A 22,566-nucleotide genomic window follows, 5' to 3' on the forward strand; every position below is an offset into this window, starting at 1 on the left:
TGATTCTTGAGCCATCCTCGCCGTACCTGGAAAACGACCGGTTATATCAACCACGATCTTGTGACACGGCACTTCAGTCCCACCATGGCGGTCTGCCGTGGGACTTGAGAACAGTGTTTTTCTTGGCTTGCAACAACACATCGCGAGCGGTTAGGGATGTAGCTGTCCGGGACAAAGTAGGCCGAGAATCTGTAGCAGCTGGAATATTCCCCTGGCCAGGTTCCGAGGACATGAAGTGCTGTGAGATCAGGGTGCCTGTGCACGCAGACGGTCGCTCAGCGAGTTGAGCTGCAGTCTCGTAAGCGCTCAAGCACATCTGCCTGTTTAGGGCTTCTCAATTCAAGTTGTCGCTCGCTCATTCACACGGCTATGCAAGCGATACGGGCGCCCATCCAGCGCTGCCCGGGTCTGTCGTCTCTTGCACAGTACTATGCACCTACCCGCATGTCGTGGCTGTGCAATGCCGGACACATCCAACGCTGCGCAGCAGACTATCCCCGCCTGAACGGATTCCGGCGTAGCGGTGTTTCACGGTAATTTCAAGTAAACTCGAGTTGAGGACACGCTAAGGCTTGGCGCACTAAAATTGGATCAGCGTACCTATGCCTTGGCGAGCGCTCCCGCTTGATTCTTATGCACGAGCACCGAGTGCGGAAGACTTGCAGGAATTAGTATCCGTGCACCCTGCACGCACAGGGTGGGCAGTGTAGGTGGCGTGGCACGTGTTGATGTCGCAGTCAAGCAATTGCGCACACTGGTAGAACAATACACTCATTTAGCGTCCCTGACGACCGAATTTGCCTGGGTGCCCGATTGCTATGCGGGTTCTCGTGTCAGCGATCCCCTTTTCACCGCCTCCCATCAATCAATAGGCCTCGCGCCTGATCGAGGTATGAGCAATATAAAGTGCGCGCTGCTGAGCAACCCGCCCATCCTCGTTCCTTCATCATGTTTCTGGTCCCTTTTCTTTCTTTCTTTGTTGGTTCCAGTTATTGCCTTTCCATACCTTTTGTGCGACGAGCAATCCCCCAGCCAACTCTCACGGTAGACTCGAACTACCAGGGCAACCTTGGGTTCTCCAACGAATATGATGCGGTCTATTCTGGCACTGTCTACGTTCAGGGCAAGCCATTCCAGGTGACCCGATCTACTCTCCCATGAGTTCTCCCCGGTATATTGACGCTCTGCAAATTGTTAGGTCCAAATTGACACAGGAAGTTCTGACTTTTGGATTAACAACGAAAATGTTACTCTCGACGACCTCGTTTACACCGGAAGTAACGCTACACTACCATATGGGTACGTATGGCAGTATACGACTTGCCTTTTCTTAACGTATACGGTTTGCGGACAGCGATGGCTCTGTAGCGACTGGTCCTATCGCACTAGGCAACGTGTCATTTGGCAAATATACCGTCGCCAACCAAGCGATGAGTGAGTCAGGACATCGTTCATGGCATATTATCTGACAAGCTACGTTTGCAGTTCTTGCTCCCGGTTCTAATGCCTCTGATGGTGGTCTTATCAATGGTCTGATTGGAGTGGGCCCGTGAGCACGCCGTGCATATACCATAATCCCTACTAACCAGTCATTAGAGCCCCCTTGTCGCAAATTCTTACGACACTGATTGAAGAAAAGTCACCATATAATGGTATGCCCTTCACGACGAATGTGAGTGCTTTCTGAATACTTTTATTCGCATAAGCTGACAAATTACTCTTCAGGTTTTCAACCAGACAGGGCCGAGCTCTAGCTATATGACCTTCCTGCTGTCTCGATCGGAGGCAGGCGTGACCGAGGGCGGTCTCATGACTCTTGGTACTTCTTTTCTCTTTCACGTCTGTCCATATTTACCATTAATAACGTCTACCAGGGGAGCTTGCGGCCAATTACACTGAGATTACCAGAAGTCCCAAACTTCCCGTTGTTCATGATGGACGGTGGATCACGTGGATGGATGGTATCTACGTTAACGGCAAGCTCTACTCCGGTCATTCTGTAAGGTAAGTGTGTGTCAAATGAGAAACTAGGAGCTGTACTCAGTTATATTGGTCCACAGCCAGAACGCGACAGGGTACGTTGCAAAGCCCACTGGGAATCAAACTTCCGCACTACTTGATTCGGGAACGTCAGCTGGTAAGATTTTCGCCAGATCGGAGAGCAAGGAAGTAAACGCCTTGATTAGCTTCCGCACCCCGTTGGTATGTCGATGCGATGTACAAGGACATTCCTGGAGCAGTCTGGAACGACTCGCAGAACACCTACACCTTGCCTTGCCACTCAAAGATAAACATTAGCATGTCGCTCGGGTTCGTGCTATGTTACTTCCTGCTGGCTTGGCCGCTGACATTTTTCCCAGAGGGCTCACGTACCCCATGGATCCCATTGATGCTACGCAAATCACGGTGAACAGTGATGGAAGTTTCTATTGCAGCGGCGCGTTCGCGGCGACAGCAGCTGGCAGTGGCAGTAAGTCGACCATACCCATTATACCTGTTTCGTTGGTTCTCATCACATGACAGTTGTCGACTTCATTCTGGGTGACTCGTTTATGCGCAACGTTTACAGCCTGTTCTACTTCGGCGCCAACTTCACGGGCACTGGTCACGAGCAATCGTACATGCAGATTCTCAGCGTAAGCTCAGCTTTTTTTTGCATTTTACACCGCTTACATTGATGTACTTAGACCACCGATGCTAATAAGGCATGGGCTGACTTCGAGTGGGCCAACATCCAACGTCTTATTCAGGACGAGTACGAGGAATTCCAGCCTCAGCCGTCTACCGTGTCAGCTGCGTCCGAGATGTACACGTATTCCTTAGTTTCGGGAAGCGCGAGCACATCGGCCGCCGCAGCGACAACGCTGGTCACGTCTGCTCATACGACTGCGCCGTCGCAATCCGCGTCTCCGGCACCCGCTTCGGCATCAAGTACTGAAGGGTCATCACCTACGTCGTTGACATCAGCAACGCCGGCTCGCACGACGTCAGCCGGTGCCGCGACCACCAGTGAGGCTCCCGCGAAGATCGGCGGCGAATTGGCCGCCGATGCAGCTGTGACATCCGCGTCGTCATCACCCGACTACCACGGATTACTGCGCAACTCATACATTGTGATCGGTCTTCTCGCCGGTGCCATCGTCCTCCTCGTCGGGGTTCTCATCAAGCTTGCAATGTCGGCGCGGAACAACCGCTACACGCAAGTGCCGGGCGCCATTCCTCCAGTGCACTTCGAGAAGCCCTACGAGCGAGATTCAGAGGCATTCTCGACGCCGTATGACGACCTCGCTCGTCCACTTCCGCAATAATGTACTCTGTCGATTGTGTACCGTGTTTGTGAAATAGGCTGTGCTGCTTGTCGTGACTGACTGGGACTGCTACGTCGTACTGTATCCTTCCTACTTATTTGTTACATTGGCATCGATTACATCGCTCTTTATTGCCTCCAGTGGTATGCTACTTACACGCAGTATCTACTTGCTTGCATCAACATTTAAATTACCAATTGTAATCGCATTGAAAGTCATTGTGGCGTGGGACAAAACATCGGCGTCAGTTGGAGTGCGACCAGCTCAATTGCTACATATCATTATCTCTGGCCAGCTTGGCGCAGATGGAGTGTCTCCATGTTGGTCGATTCTAGTATTCCCATGTTGTATCACTGCGCACATTTTGCGCGTGCTCCAATGACCCTAGGCCTCGAACTGGCTGCGAATTGAAGATGTCTCCTGTACTCCGATGAGGGATGCGCATCCGAGCTGTAGAACCAATGATGATAAATTCGTCATGGCCTTCCATCCCCGACAGGTATTGTGGTGAGTACGTGGTCAGCCGCGTCCTTTAATGATAAACAGTGTCCCAGCTCGCATGTAGGGCTATACTTGATTGCTCCCGGCCAGTAATTCAGTCAGGCGATGTGACATGTGATGTCAAGATCTGCGTTATAATGAACTCCTCAAGCGATGTTCGTACGTTCAGCTTATATGCGAACCCACCGACACTCCGAAGTCCGTCCGCGACATTCCTGCGTTCTGAGAAGTTGGAATTCATTGGGTGACCCGAGCCCCATTTGGCTGGATAAAGCGGCCGCTGCAATCCATTTTTACGACCATTGGCAGAGCATATGAATCATATCACCTGGAGCAAAACCGGGCCGCTTTAACGCAAGGATTTCCTGGCTCGTTAAAATGAATCGTGCAGATGGCGTTTAATTGTGTGTACCTTTTGACGAGCTAAGACTTCCCGGTACGCCTCGCTATCATGTTCTCACTACGTCGCCCGTTTCGGGTTGTGCAGCAGTGTCTGCTCGCCTTACTCTTGCACAGTACGACATGCCTTGGTCAAGCCGGGCAATCTGGTTGCTTATCATTTACGCTCGGCGACTTGTCAAACGTGACTCTATCTAGAGCTACTTACTATGCCGCGAATACTACTGTCAACAGCACAAATTTGTGGCAATCCATTGATGTGGACAACCTCCCCGCCTTCTGTCGTTTGGAGCTTTCCATCACTACCAACTCAACTGCAGACTCCTCATGCGTCACCGAGATTTGGCTTCCCGACTCCTGGAATGGTCGTGTTTTGACCGTCGGGAATGGCGGATACGCGGGTGGAGGTGTGTGGATCATTTCGTATGATTGTGGGTACGGTGTGTCTGACACTCGTTCCGATATAGTGAGCGTGGCGGATTTGGGATATGTCGCCGTCGCGCAAGGATGTAAGAGGCAACTTGACAGCTGCATAAGGCGCGTCCCTTACTTGCAGCTCGTCCTTCGCAGTCGCCGGAATCTCTACCGACACTGGTCACTCCTCTACGGCGACAGATGGAACGTGGGGAGGTCCGCACAACGATGTAAGTCGACGTCGCTGAAAAGGTCCGAAGCTTTGGTTTACTTGCGCTTTAGAATGCTATCGTGGATTTCGGTTGGAGAGCGTTGCATCTCAGCGTCGTCACAGGCAAGGAGATCGTACAACAGTACTATGGCAAAACTCAGAGCAAGTCGTACTACATGGGATGCTCCTCGGGTATGACAAGGTCCTGATCTGTAGATGGCACTGCAACTCAACAAACAGTCTAGGTGGTCGCCAAGGGTACATGTCATGGAAAGTAGACTTGACGTCTTACTTACAATTTTGATGACCCAGGCTAAAGGAATTGCAATCTTTCCCAGAGGATTTTGATGGAGTAGTGAGCGATATTGGGCATCACTTCTTAGCTTAAGTTTAGGCTCGTGTTCCTTCTTCTATCAGGTTGTGGGATCACCAGCCAATTGGTGGACACATCTGGACGATTGGCAAATTCGCATGAGTTTGGATGTGCAATCACCGTCGGCTTTCATTAATACCTCTATTTGGACCGACGTAATTCATCCAGAGGTTCTGCGGCAGTGCGACGCACTCGACGGGGTGAGTAATGTGGAGATCTATCTCAGCTGCTTACTGAGACGCCTCCAGCTCACGGATGGCATCATCAACGATCCTAGGTTTTGCGCGTACGCATCAGTTTGCCCGCGATCAAACATATTTGTTTACCTCACTTTTTCAGTTTTCGTCCCGAGACATTGACCTGTCGGCCTGGACAAAGCACGTCGACCTGCCTTACGCTTCCTCAAATTGAAGCCGTTCATCGAATCTACTCTGACTATTATGAAACGAATCAAACATGGATATTCGGACCGTACTATCCCGGAGGTGAAGTCGAGTATCCGTACGGTCTTGTTGGGGCTGCGCCATATCCGATTGGCCCGGATTGGTTCCGCTATTTCATCACGAAGTGAGTGGGCGTACCCAATATTTGTCGCCTTCTCTCATATGAGTACAGTGATACTACGTGGACGATCGACCAATATAATGCGTCTCTGGTCTGGTTGTCCGACGAAATAAATCCAGGACAATGCAACGTAGATCCATCCGGTATATTTTCTATGCTGGGACTGACATGTGTACAGGCGATTGACGCCAATATTACATCCTTTGCCGGACCACAACACGGCGGAAAGCTGCTACAATATGTAGGATGGGCGGACCAGCTGATCAGTCCTGGGAACTCGCTGCACTACTACGAGACTGTACACGCATTCACAAACGCCTATACCGAGTTGAATATCGATGATTTTTACCGTCTTTTTACCGTTCCGGGTATGAACCATTGGTATGTGGATCTCATCTCACTGCTGAGACCTGCGCTCATCTGGTGTCGATTAGCCAGGTGAACAGTGTCTTCTTATGCCACTTGTAAGATGCTGATGCCGGCTCGGAAGGGTGGTTACGGAGCTAACGCATTTGGTGGCGTAATGCAAGCATCCGGCGGCATGCCTCCCCTTTCGTCCGCACCAGAATATAACATCCTTTCTGCCATGGTGCATTGGGTTGAAGAAGGCATAGCACCATCATCCCTCACTGGCGTCTACTACAATGATAATAACGCAACGAATGGGATCGGTTTCACACGTGGGCTATGTCAGGTACGTGGAGGGCTCTTGCGAAAACTCTCTGTCATGCGAGCCGTGTCATGCTAGTATCCTCAAACATTACGCTACAATGGAGGAAACCAGACAAGTGCCGACGGATTTACTTGTGTGGCGAGCTAGGTGTAGGAACCATCAAATAAAGCCTGGCTAGGTATGGTCACCTGTAGCTGGGGTGACAACAGCCATACATAGGAGTTTTAAATCAGCCGCGCGTCGCTCGATTGGCGCTCTACTTTGCATTCCTGCAAGTAACTGGTAAAGCACTGTGATTATTCAGCACATGAGGCCCCGATCTCTGCAACGTCGTACCTGTGTGGATCCACTGTCGCACACGCTTGCAACTATTGGAAGCAGTACTGTGACTGACTGACGGTGAAGCTAGCGATTGGCGAGCGTCCGACTGATCGCCAAGAGTGGGGTAAGCGTCTCTTTCAAACCTTCGCTCTCAGTCAAGCAGTAATAGATGCATCACGACGGAGTGAAACAGGGCCGGGCACCCGCCGCTCAATGTACTCCACAAGGTGAGCGCGTAAGCTGCGGACATGATGCACAGCTGTATAAAGACGGAACCTTAGAGCGACATTACCATCATCTGTCATGTTTGGAAAATCGTCTGCCCTCTGGGCACCGCTATGCCTCATCCCGGGGCTTCAGCTGGATATATGCCCTGCTCATCTAGCTCTGGCTACAAGGCAGTCTGCTTGCTCGGCATTCACTCTCCAGAATGCCACTGACGTCTCCCACTATGAGACGACATACTATGCACCCAACTCGAGGGTGAACATCAGTAACTCTTGGGAGAGCATTGACGTTGATGATTTGCCTGGGTTCTGCCGGGTAGAGCTTGTGATCATTACGAATTCTACTGCGGAGCGCTCGGGCGAAGCTAGCACTGAAGTGTGGTTGCCTGATGACTGGAACGGGCGGTATTTGGCCATAGGTAACGGTGGTTTTGCTGGTGGTGGTATGTACCTCAGTGTTTTCAATTCGGTTAGAATTGGAGCACATAACCTGTCCATGCAGTGAATATCGCTGAGCTCAGTGCTATTGCGATCCCTCAGGGCTGTACGTGACGTGCTCTCCGCGCACTTCATGACGTCCCCTTTCTAATCCCCGTTTACAGTCGCTGGCGTGTCCACTGATACAGGGCACAAATCAAGCATAGCAGACGCTAAATGGGCAGGCCCAGGTAACGACGTAAGTCACGCTGGATCAGTGTTGCATCTCCCATCACAATGTCCTCATTTCTGCAGAATACGATTGTAGATTGGGGATGGAGAGCAATGCATTTGAGTGTCGTCGTAGGGAAGGAGGTCGTGAAACAATACTATGGAGAGGCACAAAACACGTCTTACTATATGGGCTGCTCTACAGGTAATCTTGATGCGCTTCTGAAGTTGACTGTCATTGAAACGATCCTGGTTCATAGGCGGGCGACAGGGGTGTGTCTGTTATGTTTTTGGTAGTATATTCAGGTCTAATCTATTACAGGCTGAAGGAAGTGCAAATGTTCCCCGAAGACTTTGATGGTGTAGTAAGTCTGATCAGGACAATCGCGAACGATATAGCATGCGATGACCACTTCTCCAGATCGTCGGATCACCGGCGAACTGGCAAACGCGCATTCAAGACTGGTCCGTTCATATGAATCTGAACGTGCAACCCAACACCTCTGCACGTTTTATTCCCGAATCGGTCTGGGTCGACGTCATACACCCTGAAGTACTGCGCCAGTGTGACGCGATCGACGGATTGGCCGACGGCATCATCAATGACCCTAGATTCTGCGAGTCAGTGCTCAAATTATGCCAGCTCTCTGCTGCTGACAAAATCCTAGCTTCCGACCAGAGATACTGACTTGCCGTCCCGGACAAAATGAGTCTACCTGCCTGACGCTTGCACAACTTGGCGCTGTTCATCGCATATATACAGACTATTACGAATTTAATCAAGAGTGGATCAATGGAAGGTACTATCCAGGTGGGGAGACGGAGTACCCACTCGGTCTCGTCGGCAAGCCTTTCATTGGAGGTCAGGAATGGTTCCAGTACTTTGTCTTGAAGTAAGTCCCCAGTTCTTTGTCATAACACATGAATTCCGAGTTCATATGTTCCCATAGCGATACTCAATGGAAACTGGAACAATATAATGCATCCTTAATACCACTGGCGGATGGGATTGACCCTGGTCAAGCAAATGTGAGGACGTCAAGGCATTGCTTGTTCATTTCTGATCCCGTGAACAGGCAATCGAACGCAACCTGACATCTTTCGCAGGGCCGGGACACAATGGCAAGCTCTTGCAGTATGTAGGCTGGGCTGATCAGCTGATTAGCCCCGGCAACTCGATACACTATTATGAAAGCGTGTATGCCTTCACGAGAGCATATACAGACTTGGACATCAATGATTTCTACCGCTTGTTCACGGTTCCTGGTATGAACCACTGGTACGTGGACATTGTACTGTGTGCACTGATGGAAGCTAATGCATGGCTGTGGAACCACTTGCAGTCATGTAAGTTGCCCACATTATCGGCCGATGCAATCTGCCTCATTGCCCTTTAGAGCGGCTATAGCGCGAACGCATTTGGAGGTGTTCAGCAAGCCTCCGCAGGCATGCCTCCCCTTTCGCTCTCGCCAGAAAACAACGTTCTTGCAGCGATGGTCCAATGGGTCGAGGAGGGTGTCGCTCCCACATCCTTCGTAGCCGTTCACTACAACGACAATAACGTCGAGGACGGCGTCGCATTCACACGACCGCTGTGTCAGGTATGTGATAATGGGACAAGTGCTACGGAGTTCTCACCTGCTCCCTAGTATCCCACGAGTCTTCGATACACCGGAGGAAATGAGACGGATGCTGGCAGCTTCGAATGTGGTGACTCAATATGAGATCGGCGATTGTATACGAACATCGTCCAAATTTTAATGTCAGGACATGTTACTGTACGCGTTCTGTAGTGGAAGGAAATTCACAGGAAGAGTCACATCTTGCTCAATGACGGTGACCATTCGTACTTCCATCTCGTTCACAACTTCTGGGTCGTACCTGTAGCAGTCACGTGGGACACTGGTCCCGGTTATTACTCACAGACTCGAGTCGTTGGATCGGTTACCTTATGCTGTCTATAATGCTACATCGTTTGCCTGGGGGCCTCTGCATACGACAAGGCCATCGGACACGGCTGGCACTCAACCATGAAATCCTCCGCACCAGGCCTGAGTATACCGCGATGCGATGTATGGCTCATCATTCTCTACCGCAACCTCCGCCCTTGGCTTCCCTGCAGAACGCAGCTGATAGTGCGCAAGCGGAGACCTGGCTAAACACGTTCAAGGCTCAAGCTATCCCAAAGGATGTGGTGGAGTTTTCATTTTCCCGCAGCTCGGGACCTGGCGGCCAGGTCTGTACATTCTTCTTAAGTGCTATGTAGAACCTATAGAACATGGTTAGAACGTGAACAAAGTCAACACTAAGGCGACATTACGATGCTCGCTTGACGCTACATGGATCCCACAATGGGCCAAGGAGGCTTTAAAGCAGAGTGTTCGTAAATTGACTTCAACAACATTAATACAGCATAGCTTATTGGAACTCAAAGCCTGCATATGTGTCTTCAAACCGAAAGATCATGATCACGTCGACAGTGTATCGATCTCAAGCACAAAACATACAGGACTGTCTCCTGAAGGTGCGCGACATTCCTGTCGACGTGAATTTGTGGTACATATTGAGGTGGATCAATCATTGATAGCTTCATAACCTCATACTTTCCACTGCATCTGCGTTCCTCGTAAAAGAGCCTTCAAAAGAACAAAAGGCACGGGTCCGGAATTTGCAACGCGTGGAGAAGGCGAATCGGAAGGCTGGAAAATCGTACCGCAGCCAGGTCAAACGTGGTCGATCCAGTCGAGATTGGGACTAGCTTTGCCGTGAGTCCTCGATGCTCTGCACGTATGCAGCCTAGAACCCATCTCGCTTGTATTACCTTCAAATAATATAACGGCTTCGGCGTTACTCGCGAGCTTCTTGTAAGGGAGTGGCGGGGAGACGACTCTTAGCCTATTGGCAACGACGTGAGGCTGCTGGATACAGACGTCGACGGCGAGCCTCGGTGGACCAGAGACGGGAAACGCCTACATTTCTCAGAGGCCCTCAATCACAGCGGGCCTACGACAACACCAAACATTGCTCTCTCACTGCATATACTACACATCTGTGGTGAGCGTGCACCCAATCGCTGGCTCGCTCTGTTCTTCTGTTTCGACCTGTGCAAACCGTTTTTCCCTCACCATGGGCTCGCTCTTGGAGAAATGAGCGATCTCAAAACCGCGTTATTCGGATTCGTTGGCACGACAGTGCTCCTGCTTATGGCAAAGTTCTAAAGATACAAGCCACACAAGATGAGTCTTTCATCCTCAACTTAAATGTTCTTCAGCCTCTACATTGCACTCTTTTCCCCCCTCGCATCAATGCACTTATCCGGTAAGACGGGGTCTTCATTCCTGAAATGAGCCCCGCACCGGTTCTTATTAGGTTCATGAGATACTTCCGATTTATTGCCCCTCACACTGTGCAGCTTGTCGGCGGTGCTTGGTTTGGCTTTTGACACCTGGCGTCGAAGTGAAGATGTCAGCCCCGCTCTTCCTCAACGCACACAATCAAGTAAAGCGTATCCCTTCAGAGAGGTGTCAACTCTGCGCAGGGTGTCTTCATCAAGGCATTTGTTACGGCAGCTGCCAGCCCTCATGCGACAGAAGCACTTTACGACAACATTCACACCATCCTCGCTCTTCCGACAACGTTTCATCGATGCATTCTTCAGGTCGGCATCGGCCTCACTCTCTTCCTTTGACGCCTGTGAATCCGTGCAATACCACTTCCTTGTGTGGGTCACAAACACCTCATTAGGTAGGTCATGCACTACACCGGGGCAGCGGTGAATATGACACGCGTTCGGCCCTGCTGTTGTCGCTGGCTTTCCACGTGGAATTCATTGAATGGTATGTGCCTTCTTGTTCGGATCAGCGCTTCCCTGCCTCCACTGTTGACATAGTAATGGATCGGTGATGGCCTTGGTTCCCTCCTGTTCGCCGTCTTGTACATGAATCTGTAGCAGAAAATACTGAAAAGGGAATATGAGCTTAATGTGCCGTCCGAAATCGATACTGGCGGCTGATTTTATATTTCACAAGGAGTTGTTTCGTGCGCCCCGACAGGACGGCGTCGACAGCCAGCTCCTGTCGAGCGCAAATAATGTCAAAACCCGCCGAATTACGCAACACGGAGGAAAATTGCTCAGAACCGGGGTGCTGGCGCACATCGCAGTGCCGTCATTACTGACAAGGGTCCACGAAAGGTCAACGATGGCCCGGCATGAGGCTTTGTCCCCCAAAACAGGTACAAGAGTGATTGCTTGTCGTTTCTGATATTTGTCGGGGATTCAGAGTAGATTATCACTCATCGCTCACTCACCGGGGGACGGATATCACTCATGAAGGATCAATATAAATGATTGTGAAACAACGCTCCATTGACATTGGGTCCAGACTCATTACGCAAGGTGGAGTGCATCGGCCCTGTATTTATCCTCACATAGCCATTTGACAAGCCTTCGATTGAGCATAATTAGCGGGAAATATCTCGCCTTCATGATTGGTCTCGTACCGATCTTGTTTCGCTACTCCCGTGTCACTCGTCACATCCCTGAACAGGTAGAATGCCTCTTGCAGGATTGAATCTCCAGGTGTATGACTCTTCGGAGCGACACATGGGAATAGAAATTTGGGACCGTTCATTTAATCCTACACCGAACTCGACGCAGACCTGTGTGGCGAACACCCCTTGAAGCCCCGAGAGGACCAGCAGCTCATCGATGGGAGGCCCTGCCAAGGCCACATGCAGATGCTGCAAAGCCCGCTTGCACTGGTGGCGGCGACGTACAAGCCGGTCAAGTAGATGTGCTGAGATACTGTGAGGGTCATAGACGAGAAACTCCTTTAAGCTCGGAGCGCGTATAGATGGAGCTGAATTCGTCGATACTCCAGGGGTAAGGGCCTTTATGATAGCCCTGGCGGAGTTGTGACCGACGGATATGAGTCTCAGGTTAGCCATAGGCTCGAGGATGGTCGCCCATAGTTCAGCACTGTCCAGTTTTGAAAGCCCATCACAATCACATTCCCGCCTGGGGCAGCTGATGTCGATCCACAACTCTGTGAGCTTTTTTACGTTGAGAAAGTCACCTAGCGTGCGCCAAGTCGATGTTTCGAACATGTTGTCGTGATACGAGCTGTCGTACAAGAGGGATGAATGTCCATCTTCGCCGAAGCCGGCGAAAGTGACGAAGTCATGTTGATGATTCACATAGATTCTGGTGATTTGGCTGAGGTTCTCCAGATGCGTGACATCTATGGGAAACACCTCCGATACGCTGCTTCCTTCGACTATGTCGCCGATGATTAGGCGAGTAGAGACAGGAATGGAGATATGGGTCAAGATGAGCGACACGACGTCCTCTTCGTAATATGTCAATTCAAACACGGAAAGTTTCGGGAGGGCAACGACGCGTTTCGGACCATCCAGGGGAGTGTCATCGTCGAGCACCGCAAAGAGATCGAGGACTTCAAGGTTCGGGCTGGCCTCGAGGGTATCCAAAAGTGTTGATAGTTTCCATTCCCAATTATCCGCTTGGTTTGCGAGGCGAAGATGTGTCAGGTTGGCAAAATAGTCGACCGGGCGGAGACAGAGAGGCGAGAGGTAAATCTGTCTGAGACGAGGCGCGAAACCGCTGAACATGTGCGGCAGTAAAGTGCCTTGCGTTTCCACCATTTTAACGAAGAGAACTTGCAGGCGCTGAGCAGGCATGGACAGCGCCTCGAGTGCCACGCGTTCGAATGGGTGCCTCTCCTCAAACCAAAGGTAGAGCTCCTTCGTCCTCCAGAGGTGAAAGTTAATGATCGGCAGAAAGTCTGGGTGGCAGCCGCGCAAGTAGACTCTAATAGGAGTGGAATGAGACCGTTCAAGGTGTGGAGGAAGCCGCGTCAGCCGTGCACGTTCACCAATCATGACACAGGACCAAAAGGCCGACGTATGCAGAATAACATCGCGCCAATGGCGACAGACGAGCATCAAGGAGGCGATAAACACGTTGGCATCATACATCGCATTCCATTCTTCTTCTTCGTCCGAGGAGAATAGGAGGGATTCTGTGTCCACATATTGGAAGCAAAACATCAAGATCTCGGTGAGAGTTTCTGGCGCAAGACGGTAGATTGGGCAGGTTCCATTTGGAAAAGGCCAGATTGAAGGCGAACCCTGGGGTGGAAAACCAATAGACTGACGTCCTGTCGACTGCGCAAGACGGTCACTCTGAGACTCTAGCACAGGCAGCCGTAGGCTTGTCTCGCTTACCTTATCCCCGTTGATGAGGTCGCTCGACATCATCATTATACTGCTATTCCAAGGGTCAAACATTGCAAAAGGTGCCCCAAGGGACGTAGAGGTCTCACCAGTGAGAGAATCACGGAATCAAAGTCGCTTGAAAACACAACAGATGGGGAATGATATGAGTGCAGGAGTGGCGTCGCAGGACCTAGGAGGAAGCCGCATCCAGCGTTTATCATCCCACGCCCCGCACTTATGAGCGAATGATGTGCTGTACCCTCTTTTCCTGCCAAGGGAACAATTGAGGCGGACAATGAGAGGATTATCGATCAGTCTCCGTGCAAGTCAGAACAAAGAACAGTTGGCATAGCATCCAGAAGTATAAACAAGATCCAATCGTATGCCATGCTGTTGCTGATCAAGATTAATGGACTTTGTTAGCAAGATGACTTGGTTGAGGTGAGCAAGGGCGTACCCACGATGCATCCCGCTACCTAATTGAATCGGCCCAGAATCGCCTCTTGTTTACATATTTAGGAGTATCGTATTCACGAGCTCTGCTTGGGCCGCGCTGTAACCAACATGAGCCTCGCTGGTGATTGGACTCAGCGGCCTCCAGCCTCGAGTCGATCCATGAGCTGGGGCCATACCGAGAGCGCCTGCGGGTAATTTTGCGGTCACTGTAGTTTATCCCTGAATTCGCGCTGCTACAGTGTGTAGATGTGGTGCTACTGATTCCTTGCAGTAAGACCGTTGAGGAGACAATGAAACTCAAGCCCATCATTGCACCGGCGCTTTCCCGATAAGAGGATGATATGTAATAAAAAGCTGCCCGTAAGCTGTATTTATTTATCTCGCACAGGTTGAGACTTAAACATGATGAACCCTACCCGGATTGAACGGATGACCTTGAGGACTTCCGGCCTTACTTATCTCACTTTTGGCGTACTCCTGGAGTGTGCCCTGGAATCTCACGCGCTACCACTGCGCCAAGGTTCTCGAAAATGGTTGTTGTTGAACATAAGTGTCTATATTGAGCAGGCACAACACCTTATAGTACACTACAAGGTTAAGTGCAATCGAGATCCTAGGCCGAGACTTACCGGAACTGTCCGACTATGACGGCCGCTGCCGGTGATGTGCTCAACCGCTGCAACCCGCTAACGTTACACCCTCGCCGAGCAGGATGGTAACACTGAATGTCTCCGCTGCAGGACGCGTCTCCCTCGCGCGAGGGTTGCCCATAACCGTAACTTTTGCAGACAAGAAGCCTGAGGAGGTCACCGTCGCAGAGGTCAAAGCAGCTGTCGCCGCCAAGTTTCCGCGAGTGAGTGCATTCCCGCTGTAGTACACCCAGTTCATGAACGCGTCGTTTGCTGTAGCTCTACCCAGCACGTCAGAAATTGACTGTCAAAGGAGAGAAGAAGGCGTTGGATGATGATGTCACATTAGAGGATGCAGGGATTACGGACGGCGCGGAAGTGACCGTCAAGGACTTGGGTCCGCAGGTGGGCTGGCGCACCGTATTCTTAGTTGAATATGTGAGTTCACGGAGCAGGCATGTAGTCATTGAATGCTGATATGCCTGCAGGCTGGACCTTTGATTATACACCCTCTGTTCTATTATAATCCCGGTTTCTGGTACGGGGCTCTTGTTCCGCATAGTCTCCTACAGAAGTACGTATTCGTGCATTTGACGATGCCTCATTGTTGAAAGCATTATCAGGACAGTATACACGCTGGTGCTCCTCCATTTCATAAAGCGCGAGCTGGAAACCTTGTTTGTGCATCGTTTCTCGCACGGGACCATGCCTTTCTTCAACATCTTCAAGAAGTGAGTGTCTCCTTTGGGATATCCCCGTTCCTTGCCTGAAACACAGGCACTCACGCCCGTGTTAAGCTCTGGCCATTATTGGGCCCTTAGTGGTGTAGCGCTGGCGGCTGCAATCTACAGCCCAACGTACGATGAATACTCTCGATACATGCGCGGCTCAATTCGGAGTGATCCTCGCTTTATCGGCGCGTGTGTTACCCTTTGGCTGGTACGTCGAACCCACGTTCACACACGGCGTTGATGAGCTTACTCAACCTCTTGTACCAGTTTGCTGAGGTCTCTAACCTGCATACCCACCTAACCCTTCGTTCCCTTCGGCCCGCCGGAACGAGGCAGCGGGCGATACCAACTGGCTATGGCTTCGACCTTGTGTCGTTCCCAAACTACTTTTTCGAGATCTTGTCCTGGGTCGCTATCGCCGCTATGACGGGGAGCTATGCCGGTACGTGACTTTGACGTTGTAGTCGGAGATGTGTTCTAATGCGCCCACTCCTTCTCTCTAGCTTGGGTCTTCGTTGGCGTTTCGTCGTATACTATGTCCATATGGGCATTGAAAAAGCACAAGGCCTACAGGAGAGACTTCGGCAATGAGTATCCCAAAAATCGCAAAGCTATAATCCCCTTTGTCATTTGACGCTGTCATTCACTCCCATGTTGTGCTATATATACAAATTGACTGTTCAAAGCGTCAGATATCGTAATAGCATAGGCGCGACCCAGATTGTGTCTGTCACCAGTCCTGAAACGGCAGCGCCGCATTCATGGTATGCTGTATGCAAGCCATATCTCTCCCGGCGTATCGTAGTCTCCATGAGTGATCAAACCAACCCAGCCACTCACTAATCCAGCTACAGCGGTCTTGATGGCCCAGCCCACCAAAATTATGGCAGTAGTGAAGAATGGATGACAGTCTAGGACCACTGAGTAAACAGACGTCAGTGACGGTGACGTTGCACACACATCGGGGGATTGCTGCGCCATCTTGGCGCTGGTCACAATTTAAGCTAGAGAATGAACCTCACCTCTCAGTCCGAAGCCAGCGGCCATTCCGCCCAAGACATTTCGAACGATCCATTCTCGGTCGAGCTGATCCTCGTCGAAAACACGGAGGATGCTTACGGCAATCGGATGTATGGATGTTGCGTCGATACCCACAGGCGCCGCCGAAGGCGCGGGGCGCCAGATGGACAAGAGGAAAAGGAGAAAGAGCTTCGTCAGCGAGGAATAGAGTAGCGTCAGAGGTACATGCGAGTATCTGCGCACAGATGATTTAGGAAGTCAGACCGGAATGGGTGCAAAAGTTCCGTGGCGCGGCATCTGACCTGAATTCGCGCCGGATGCCAGACACCTGCACGTCGGCGGTGGTCTTGCGCCTGCTGCGGTGGTTCCAGGCTAGGAACGTAAGGATGGTATAGCATGCAATCATGATGCCAGCGTGAAACGCCACAGTTTCTGACGGCGTTTACGAAGAATGTCTGTTAATAACCTAAAGACGGCGAAACGAGCGTACTCCTCACCGACCACGCATCCGGACAGAATTCTGACGAAACATTTGATGGCCTCAGGCTCCCAGTTGCGATTGCCGCCATCGGGGAGGACGAACAAACCGCTAGAACCTGGGATCGTGGCGCCAGTGAGTACAAGTGTTTGCTGACGATCTGGACTGCATTACTCAGGTGAATCCATCGAATGACTGAGCGGTGTGCGTCAGGCGCTATGGAAGCTTTGGGGACAACGGCAACAACGCACATGCGTCAACTGTGATTAGAGCGGCACCAAGTCGCGCAATCAGATACCACCTGCTCTGCAAGGCGCGACATCAGAGCTGGTAGGTGTCCACGGAACGCTCAATGAGGACATACCTTCTCCCTGCTCCGTGCCGTGTGGCTGTCAAAGTCAGGGTCTACAGCGTTTGCCTGATTTGTCGACGTATTTGTGCCATGCTGCGCCTCCTGTGCATCTGTGACAGGGTTTACAAGTCCGACTCGACCGGCTTTCCGCGCACCAAGGCCTCTGTTGAAGAGAAGATGTCGATAGACGTCTCTCTTCAGCAAGATTAGATCGAGCAAGAGCGTCAATGTATCGTGCTCGACGTATGGGTCAGCGAACGCATGGCACGCCGTCTGCGAGAAGTATAGTCAGGGGGACGAGTCGTCGAGAACGACACAAAGCCACCGACACACTGTTCTAGGCGGGTATTGTGCGCAGATTGGTACACGGTGTATAAAAATGGCGTAGGATGTGTACAGCTCGTGCAGATCGGCATGTTGATTGCAAAGTATGGGACAGAGTTTGCTGGGAACAAGGAACCGAAAGCACGATATCGGGTATCACCAAGAGCCAATTGACATCGTGGGGCATAGACAAGGGACCGTACGTACAAAAGTTCCTCACGCTTCTGGCCCGACACGGGATGCAGGGAGAATACGGATATCCCGAAAAGCTTTGGAGGAGACTAGAAAGTCGTGCCTATTGCGATACAGTGGTCAAAGTTACGCAAAGTTACGCATTGTACACTGGCATGGTTTGCTGGTCTGTGACTGGGCGATCGCATAGGTTGTTACTGTCGAAGGAAGTAGACGCGTGTGGGCATGTCGTGGACGCGCCTTGCCCGACTTTCTCTCGTACAAACCATCGCTCAATCTAACGCACGGCCTGCTCATCACCAAAGTGAAGATGCCCCCTGCTGCAGCACAACCACCGTCCAGGGCGTTGAACGCCATCCTTCCTCTCATTACGTCTGGCCAGGCATACGAGGCACACCAGAAAGCCCGCACATTCGCTTCGCGATACCAGAAATCGAATCAGTACGACACAGCTATTGATGTTTTGTTTCAGTCGGCTAGGGAGTTATTGAAGGCGGGGCAGCAGGGAAGCGGGACTGATCTGGCATGTTTTATGCTTGATGTATACGAGAACAAAGGAGAAAACGTGAACGACGAGAGCCGAGGTAAGTTCCGTGACCTCAGGCTTCACTTTGATTATCTTGACCTGAACACTCTGAAATTTCTCCCCAGGACGCATCACTCAGCTAATTGCTCTGACTGGACCGTCTGGGTCATGGAGAAAGTCGATCATTGACAAGGCTGTTGCGTGCGTGAGCATTCATGATATCCTGTAGCCGATATTCACGCGGCAGCGTAGCTGGTCAGCAAAACATGGCTCCTGTCCTGCAGGCGACCCCGATCTCCAACACTACATTGGGGAGTTGTTGTACAGAGGTCTGTCGTGTGCACACTATGACGTTCACCTGTTATTCATATCTCATATGCCTGCAAAAGAGGGCGCATTTGATAGTGCTGAGCTGCACCTTCTAGCGGCTGGGAAGCGTGACAGCGCTCGATTACTCGCCCAGATGTATGCTGAATGGCTCGCGAACGGTGGAACGCCTGGCGCATTTGGATTGAGGGGAGTAATACCGTAAGTATCATCATATAATGAAGCGCGAGACCCTGAGCGTCAGCATCGCTCGGGCTTGGCGGGCCAACTCCCTGCGACCTTTACTGACAAAAGTTTAGGTACCTTCAGAACGGCAACATACTGGCCGCACGAAGCTTCCTTACACAATACGTTTCTCAACTTACATCCGCGAATCCCGCCCTCATTTCCTCACAGCAGTCAGCGCCTATTCCAGTCGGCAAACCCGAAGACGGCGACGAGATCATATTCACTACAGATTCTGTGCTTAACTTTGCGCAGTTGGCGGTGCGAACATGCCAGCGCGCACAAGGCACGCAGAATAAGGCGATGCGTGAAGCATGGGTGAGACTATGTGGAACATACCAGAGTAGAGGCGGGCTGATGGCAACTAGAGAAGTACGAAAGGTACGTCATGCGTACTGTCCAAATTTGCGCTCCGGCGTCGCGCTTCTTTCACCAAACTTGCGTCCCGCCTTGTTATTCTCCTGCGGGGTTGTAGACACGTGGTTCTTCGCTATTGAGTGCCCTACAATCTTACATGTATTAATCCGATCTTCTCGAGACAAGTTCTGATATTCCTGCCTTTTGACTTCCACTAGGCTGTAATCGAGCTAGCGGAGCTCTATTTCTCCATTCCTCCACCGCGGACGCAGCCCGCCAATCCGCTGAACGACATGCTCTCGGCAATGTTCGGTGGCGCTCCGACGACTGCAGCGTCTGTCAGAAGGGTTCTGTCCCCTCCCCCAACAACGAAGCCCCCAGGGTTAGACTAACTGCGCTGACCCATATATCCTTTGAGGGTTAGTCACGGCATGTATACAGTGGAGCCGTGCTTGTAAGCTTGTGATGTTTTGTATCAACTCAGATTAAGCGCAGAGATGAATGTTTGTTTATCAGTTCATGATCCGTGTCATGTTCGTCCTGCTCAGCTCTCTGTCTTTGCATGGGTATGATACGCCAGGAACATTGTGTGATCGTTGCGCAGTCGCAATACAGGGTACACGTTCCGACGGAGTTTGCGCGGCGCGGATAGGGTAGCAGGAGATATAGCACTACCTCAACCTTTCCCTCGCGAGGCGAAGTGAATGTTTGACGAAATTGATGGAATGCGAGGTAGAATGGCTAGTAGCATTGACATCACTTCAGCGACAGACCCTGATCAACGTAAGTGATCGATAATCGCGTTGATACAGCATGGAGAGGGGTCAGGTACTGAGTAGAAAGCTTTGTGCTTCTCCGCTAGAAATACGGGTGTGCGTGTGCTACAGAAAAGTACGATACGGCCGGCTATCGTTTGTCCATCGGCTAGACGAAATGAGTTTAGAGTGAGTTATCAGATTGTGGGACGCAAACTAGACAGACTAGGCCGACGCACAGCACAGGCACTAGATAAATCAACGACATGTTGCTCGCATCTTATGGTATCGCGATGTCCGAGAAAGCGAGACGTGATCGTCATCACGAGCTACCATTGCGCCGTGGGGCCACTGCAGGAGATTGTGGGACGCTCGGCGGCACTGTAGTACCGTCGCCGTTAATTATGTCTTGTATCGCAGCTTCTAAGGCATCTACACGCGTAGACATCTGCATCACTGGGAGACTTCATTGCGGGTGTCAGGTTGGAATCAGCGATGAGGCGTACTACGGTCGAGCATCTGCGTGGACATATCATCGAACTTCCCATCCAATTGCTCTAAGAGCGACTCGACCTGAATCGTAGTATTCAAACGCTATATATTCCGTGATGCGTATAGGTTATGTCAGTACTCACATAAGCCGTTAACTCGTGTGGGCTGGATATGTCTGACGGGTTGGTCGCAGCTTTAGTTGAAATAGCGGTGGAAGTTGAGACTCCAGAAGACCCTGTGTTTGTTGGTCTTGACGGCGTCGTCGATGGGTTCACATTGAGAGGCAGTGCAGGAGAAGATGACGGCGCCATAATAACACAGCGAGTTAAAATCTCATGGGTTCAGCTTAGGAGGAACGAATGTTGGCGAAGTCAAGAGTCCAAGACCTGCTTCTCAGGAGAAGTCATCACGTGACTGTAAAGGACCTGACAGCGAACACAATTGTGCGGTCGAATCGGTAGTAACAGCCACCATGAACGCGACAATTCTGCAAAGCAACTAGTTCGGCGTACTAATCTAGCTTTACTCTGAATATTACTATATGCCTTTGCCTACTTTGTGCGACGATGGTCAAATGAGATTCGGCCTGGATATCTCGTCTCTTTAACGGCTAAGTACTCTCCAGTTGCGATCATATGCCTCGCCATCGCGTACACGATCTTGAGGACACTTGACAAATGGTCGTGCATTGCCGCCACACGGCGACATACCCTTTGCATGTCGCTTGCATGACGATGTCAGTCTTCCGGCGCATCCGCGTTGTGTACTGCCGCAGCAAAATCGCTTATTTCAGTTAGTGAGTGTTTTGTATTAAGTCTCGTGCTGCATATTTTGATCGAATCACATAATACCATGGTTTAGATCTGTCGGATGTGCAAATCAGCTCAGGTGTTCATCAATTACAATATGTACCATCATGCTAGTCGTCACGAATGAGCTAGTAAGCCAGACTTTCTCTACTCAGATTGCCACAACGCATGGTTAACATAAGGTGGCTAGGCTTATCGCGACAAGATCCGATATAGTTGGGACACCTCAAAGTAACATATCAAGAATAAGGGCTGTCTGCAACGTGGTTCCATTCCTGCGAAGCGTGAGGATAGCACAGAGAGACATGAGACTAGTCGGCGCCCGTCGCCACTCGATGCTGCAGAACACGTATCATTTATTTCCGTAGCTTGATCTGGCAAGGCATGCCAGGTGGTCTCTCATTTATTTCTTCTCTAGCAATGATACACGACCAATAGGTGGCGCAGCATCTGACCCAATAGATCCGAGAATACTGAGGCGCCCCCACGGCATCGTTGTTACAGAGTGGACATCGAACACATGCGCACGGCTTGTATTGCGCCTATCCGCCTCATGGACATGACACCCACTTGCAAGCATTGCTGGTTTACGGGCCTAAGCTTTGACGCTGCCATGAACTGATGCTATCAACGCTGGACCTGAATTGCCTTTTTAGTATGTTTGGTGCGTTCGTAAAAGGCCACAAACCTCAGGGACAATTGCGGCTAATATTTCATGACGTACGTAATCAGTTCGATCAGTATACGCTGGGACACGTTGCTGAACGCGCCCTGAATCTAGTTTTGTCGATGTGTCGGCTTCAGCAAGAGGAACGGCCTCGCGTCTTGATGAGTCGGGTTTTGGACTGGCTTGCTCATCCAACCTTTCCCACCTACGTGCGGGCTTTCCCCATGCTTTCTTTATGACGGAGGAGTGTAAGCTCATTCCGTACTTACACAGCACTTCCTTGTGGGCACGGTCTACGCGCGCCCTTTTCCCACCTACGTGCGGCTTCCTTTGATCCGAGAGCTCACGTCTAG

General features: G+C 51.0%; 8 protein-coding genes and 1 non-coding gene across 9 annotated transcripts; 5 read left to right on the forward strand and 4 right to left on the reverse strand.

Moving 5' to 3' along the window:
- Positions 1 to 948: 948 nt before the first annotated feature.
- Positions 949 to 3,308, forward strand: POSPLADRAFT_1035894 (hypothetical protein; the record flags this gene model as incomplete). The annotated part of the gene is made up of 12 exons (XM_024477112.1): positions 949 to 1,137; positions 1,199 to 1,299; positions 1,355 to 1,434; positions 1,486 to 1,549; positions 1,597 to 1,672; positions 1,726 to 1,819; positions 1,875 to 2,004; positions 2,061 to 2,202; positions 2,225 to 2,310; positions 2,361 to 2,470; positions 2,524 to 2,636; positions 2,688 to 3,308. The coding sequence occupies 12 exons, from the start codon at positions 949 to 951 to the stop codon at positions 3,306 to 3,308; spliced, it is 1,806 nt and encodes a 601-aa protein (XP_024335584.1).
- A 952-nt stretch (positions 3,309 to 4,260) lies between these two features.
- Positions 4,261 to 9,363, forward strand: POSPLADRAFT_1151742 (hypothetical protein; the record flags this gene model as incomplete). Its single annotated transcript, XM_024486579.1, has 10 exons — positions 4,261 to 4,615; positions 4,746 to 4,852; positions 7,724 to 7,866; positions 7,962 to 8,004; positions 8,061 to 8,260; positions 8,308 to 8,532; positions 8,590 to 8,668; positions 8,716 to 8,931; positions 9,037 to 9,240; positions 9,289 to 9,363. The coding sequence occupies 10 exons, from the start codon at positions 4,261 to 4,263 to the stop codon at positions 9,361 to 9,363; spliced, it is 1,647 nt and encodes a 548-aa protein (XP_024335585.1).
- Positions 9,364 to 9,728: 365 nt separating this feature from the next.
- On the forward strand, positions 9,729 to 10,391 carry POSPLADRAFT_1090426 (hypothetical protein; the record flags this gene model as incomplete). The annotated part of the gene is made up of 4 exons (XM_024483080.1): positions 9,729 to 9,875; positions 9,926 to 10,018; positions 10,074 to 10,163; positions 10,227 to 10,391. Coding segments are annotated over 4 exons (495 nt in total), but the record flags the coding sequence as incomplete, so codon positions are not given.
- Positions 10,392 to 11,120: 729 nt separating this feature from the next.
- POSPLADRAFT_1048988 (hypothetical protein) lies at positions 11,121 to 13,945 on the reverse strand (the record flags this gene model as incomplete). The annotated part of the gene is made up of 5 exons (XM_024479640.1): positions 11,121 to 11,330; positions 11,484 to 11,582; positions 12,299 to 12,379; positions 12,416 to 13,786; positions 13,883 to 13,945. 5 exons carry the CDS (start codon positions 13,943 to 13,945, stop codon positions 11,121 to 11,123), a joined length of 1,824 nt encoding a protein of 607 aa, XP_024335587.1.
- A 790-nt stretch (positions 13,946 to 14,735) lies between these two features.
- On the reverse strand, positions 14,736 to 14,853 carry POSPLADRAFT_t129. Its single transcript has one exon. It is a non-coding gene; the product is annotated as a tRNA-Trp (tRNA).
- Positions 14,854 to 15,041: 188 nt separating this feature from the next.
- Positions 15,042 to 16,323, forward strand: POSPLADRAFT_1059890 (hypothetical protein; the record flags this gene model as incomplete). Its single annotated transcript, XM_024481200.1, has 7 exons — positions 15,042 to 15,182; positions 15,238 to 15,396; positions 15,447 to 15,532; positions 15,582 to 15,689; positions 15,756 to 15,897; positions 15,957 to 16,131; positions 16,193 to 16,323. 7 exons carry the CDS (start codon positions 15,042 to 15,044, stop codon positions 16,321 to 16,323), a joined length of 942 nt encoding a protein of 313 aa, XP_024335588.1.
- Positions 16,324 to 16,448: 125 nt separating this feature from the next.
- POSPLADRAFT_1151852 (hypothetical protein) lies at positions 16,449 to 17,955 on the reverse strand (the record flags this gene model as incomplete). Its single annotated transcript, XM_024486587.1, has 7 exons — positions 16,449 to 16,609; positions 16,712 to 16,944; positions 17,012 to 17,141; positions 17,207 to 17,298; positions 17,426 to 17,493; positions 17,597 to 17,812; positions 17,869 to 17,955. The coding sequence occupies 7 exons, from the start codon at positions 17,953 to 17,955 to the stop codon at positions 16,449 to 16,451; spliced, it is 987 nt and encodes a 328-aa protein (XP_024335589.1).
- Positions 17,956 to 18,365: 410 nt separating this feature from the next.
- On the forward strand, positions 18,366 to 19,882 carry POSPLADRAFT_1048991 (hypothetical protein; the record flags this gene model as incomplete). Its single annotated transcript, XM_024479641.1, has 6 exons — positions 18,366 to 18,639; positions 18,707 to 18,782; positions 18,834 to 18,910; positions 18,971 to 19,109; positions 19,208 to 19,514; positions 19,709 to 19,882. The coding sequence occupies 6 exons, from the start codon at positions 18,366 to 18,368 to the stop codon at positions 19,880 to 19,882; spliced, it is 1,047 nt and encodes a 348-aa protein (XP_024335590.1).
- Positions 19,883 to 20,262: 380 nt separating this feature from the next.
- On the reverse strand, positions 20,263 to 21,048 carry POSPLADRAFT_1184494 (hypothetical protein; the record flags this gene model as incomplete). The annotated part of the gene is made up of 4 exons (XM_024489084.1): positions 20,263 to 20,414; positions 20,485 to 20,701; positions 20,752 to 20,818; positions 20,881 to 21,048. The coding sequence occupies 3 exons, from the start codon at positions 21,046 to 21,048 to the stop codon at positions 20,568 to 20,570; spliced, it is 369 nt and encodes a 122-aa protein (XP_024335591.1). The 3' UTR covers positions 20,263 to 20,414; positions 20,485 to 20,567.
- Positions 21,049 to 22,566: the final 1,518 nt, after the last annotated feature.

Source organism: Postia placenta (assembly GCF_002117355.1).
Source record: "Postia placenta MAD-698-R-SB12 unplaced genomic scaffold POSPLAscaffold_13, whole genome shotgun sequence".
Taxonomy (NCBI): domain Eukaryota; kingdom Fungi; phylum Basidiomycota; class Agaricomycetes; order Polyporales; family Adustoporiaceae; genus Rhodonia; species Rhodonia placenta.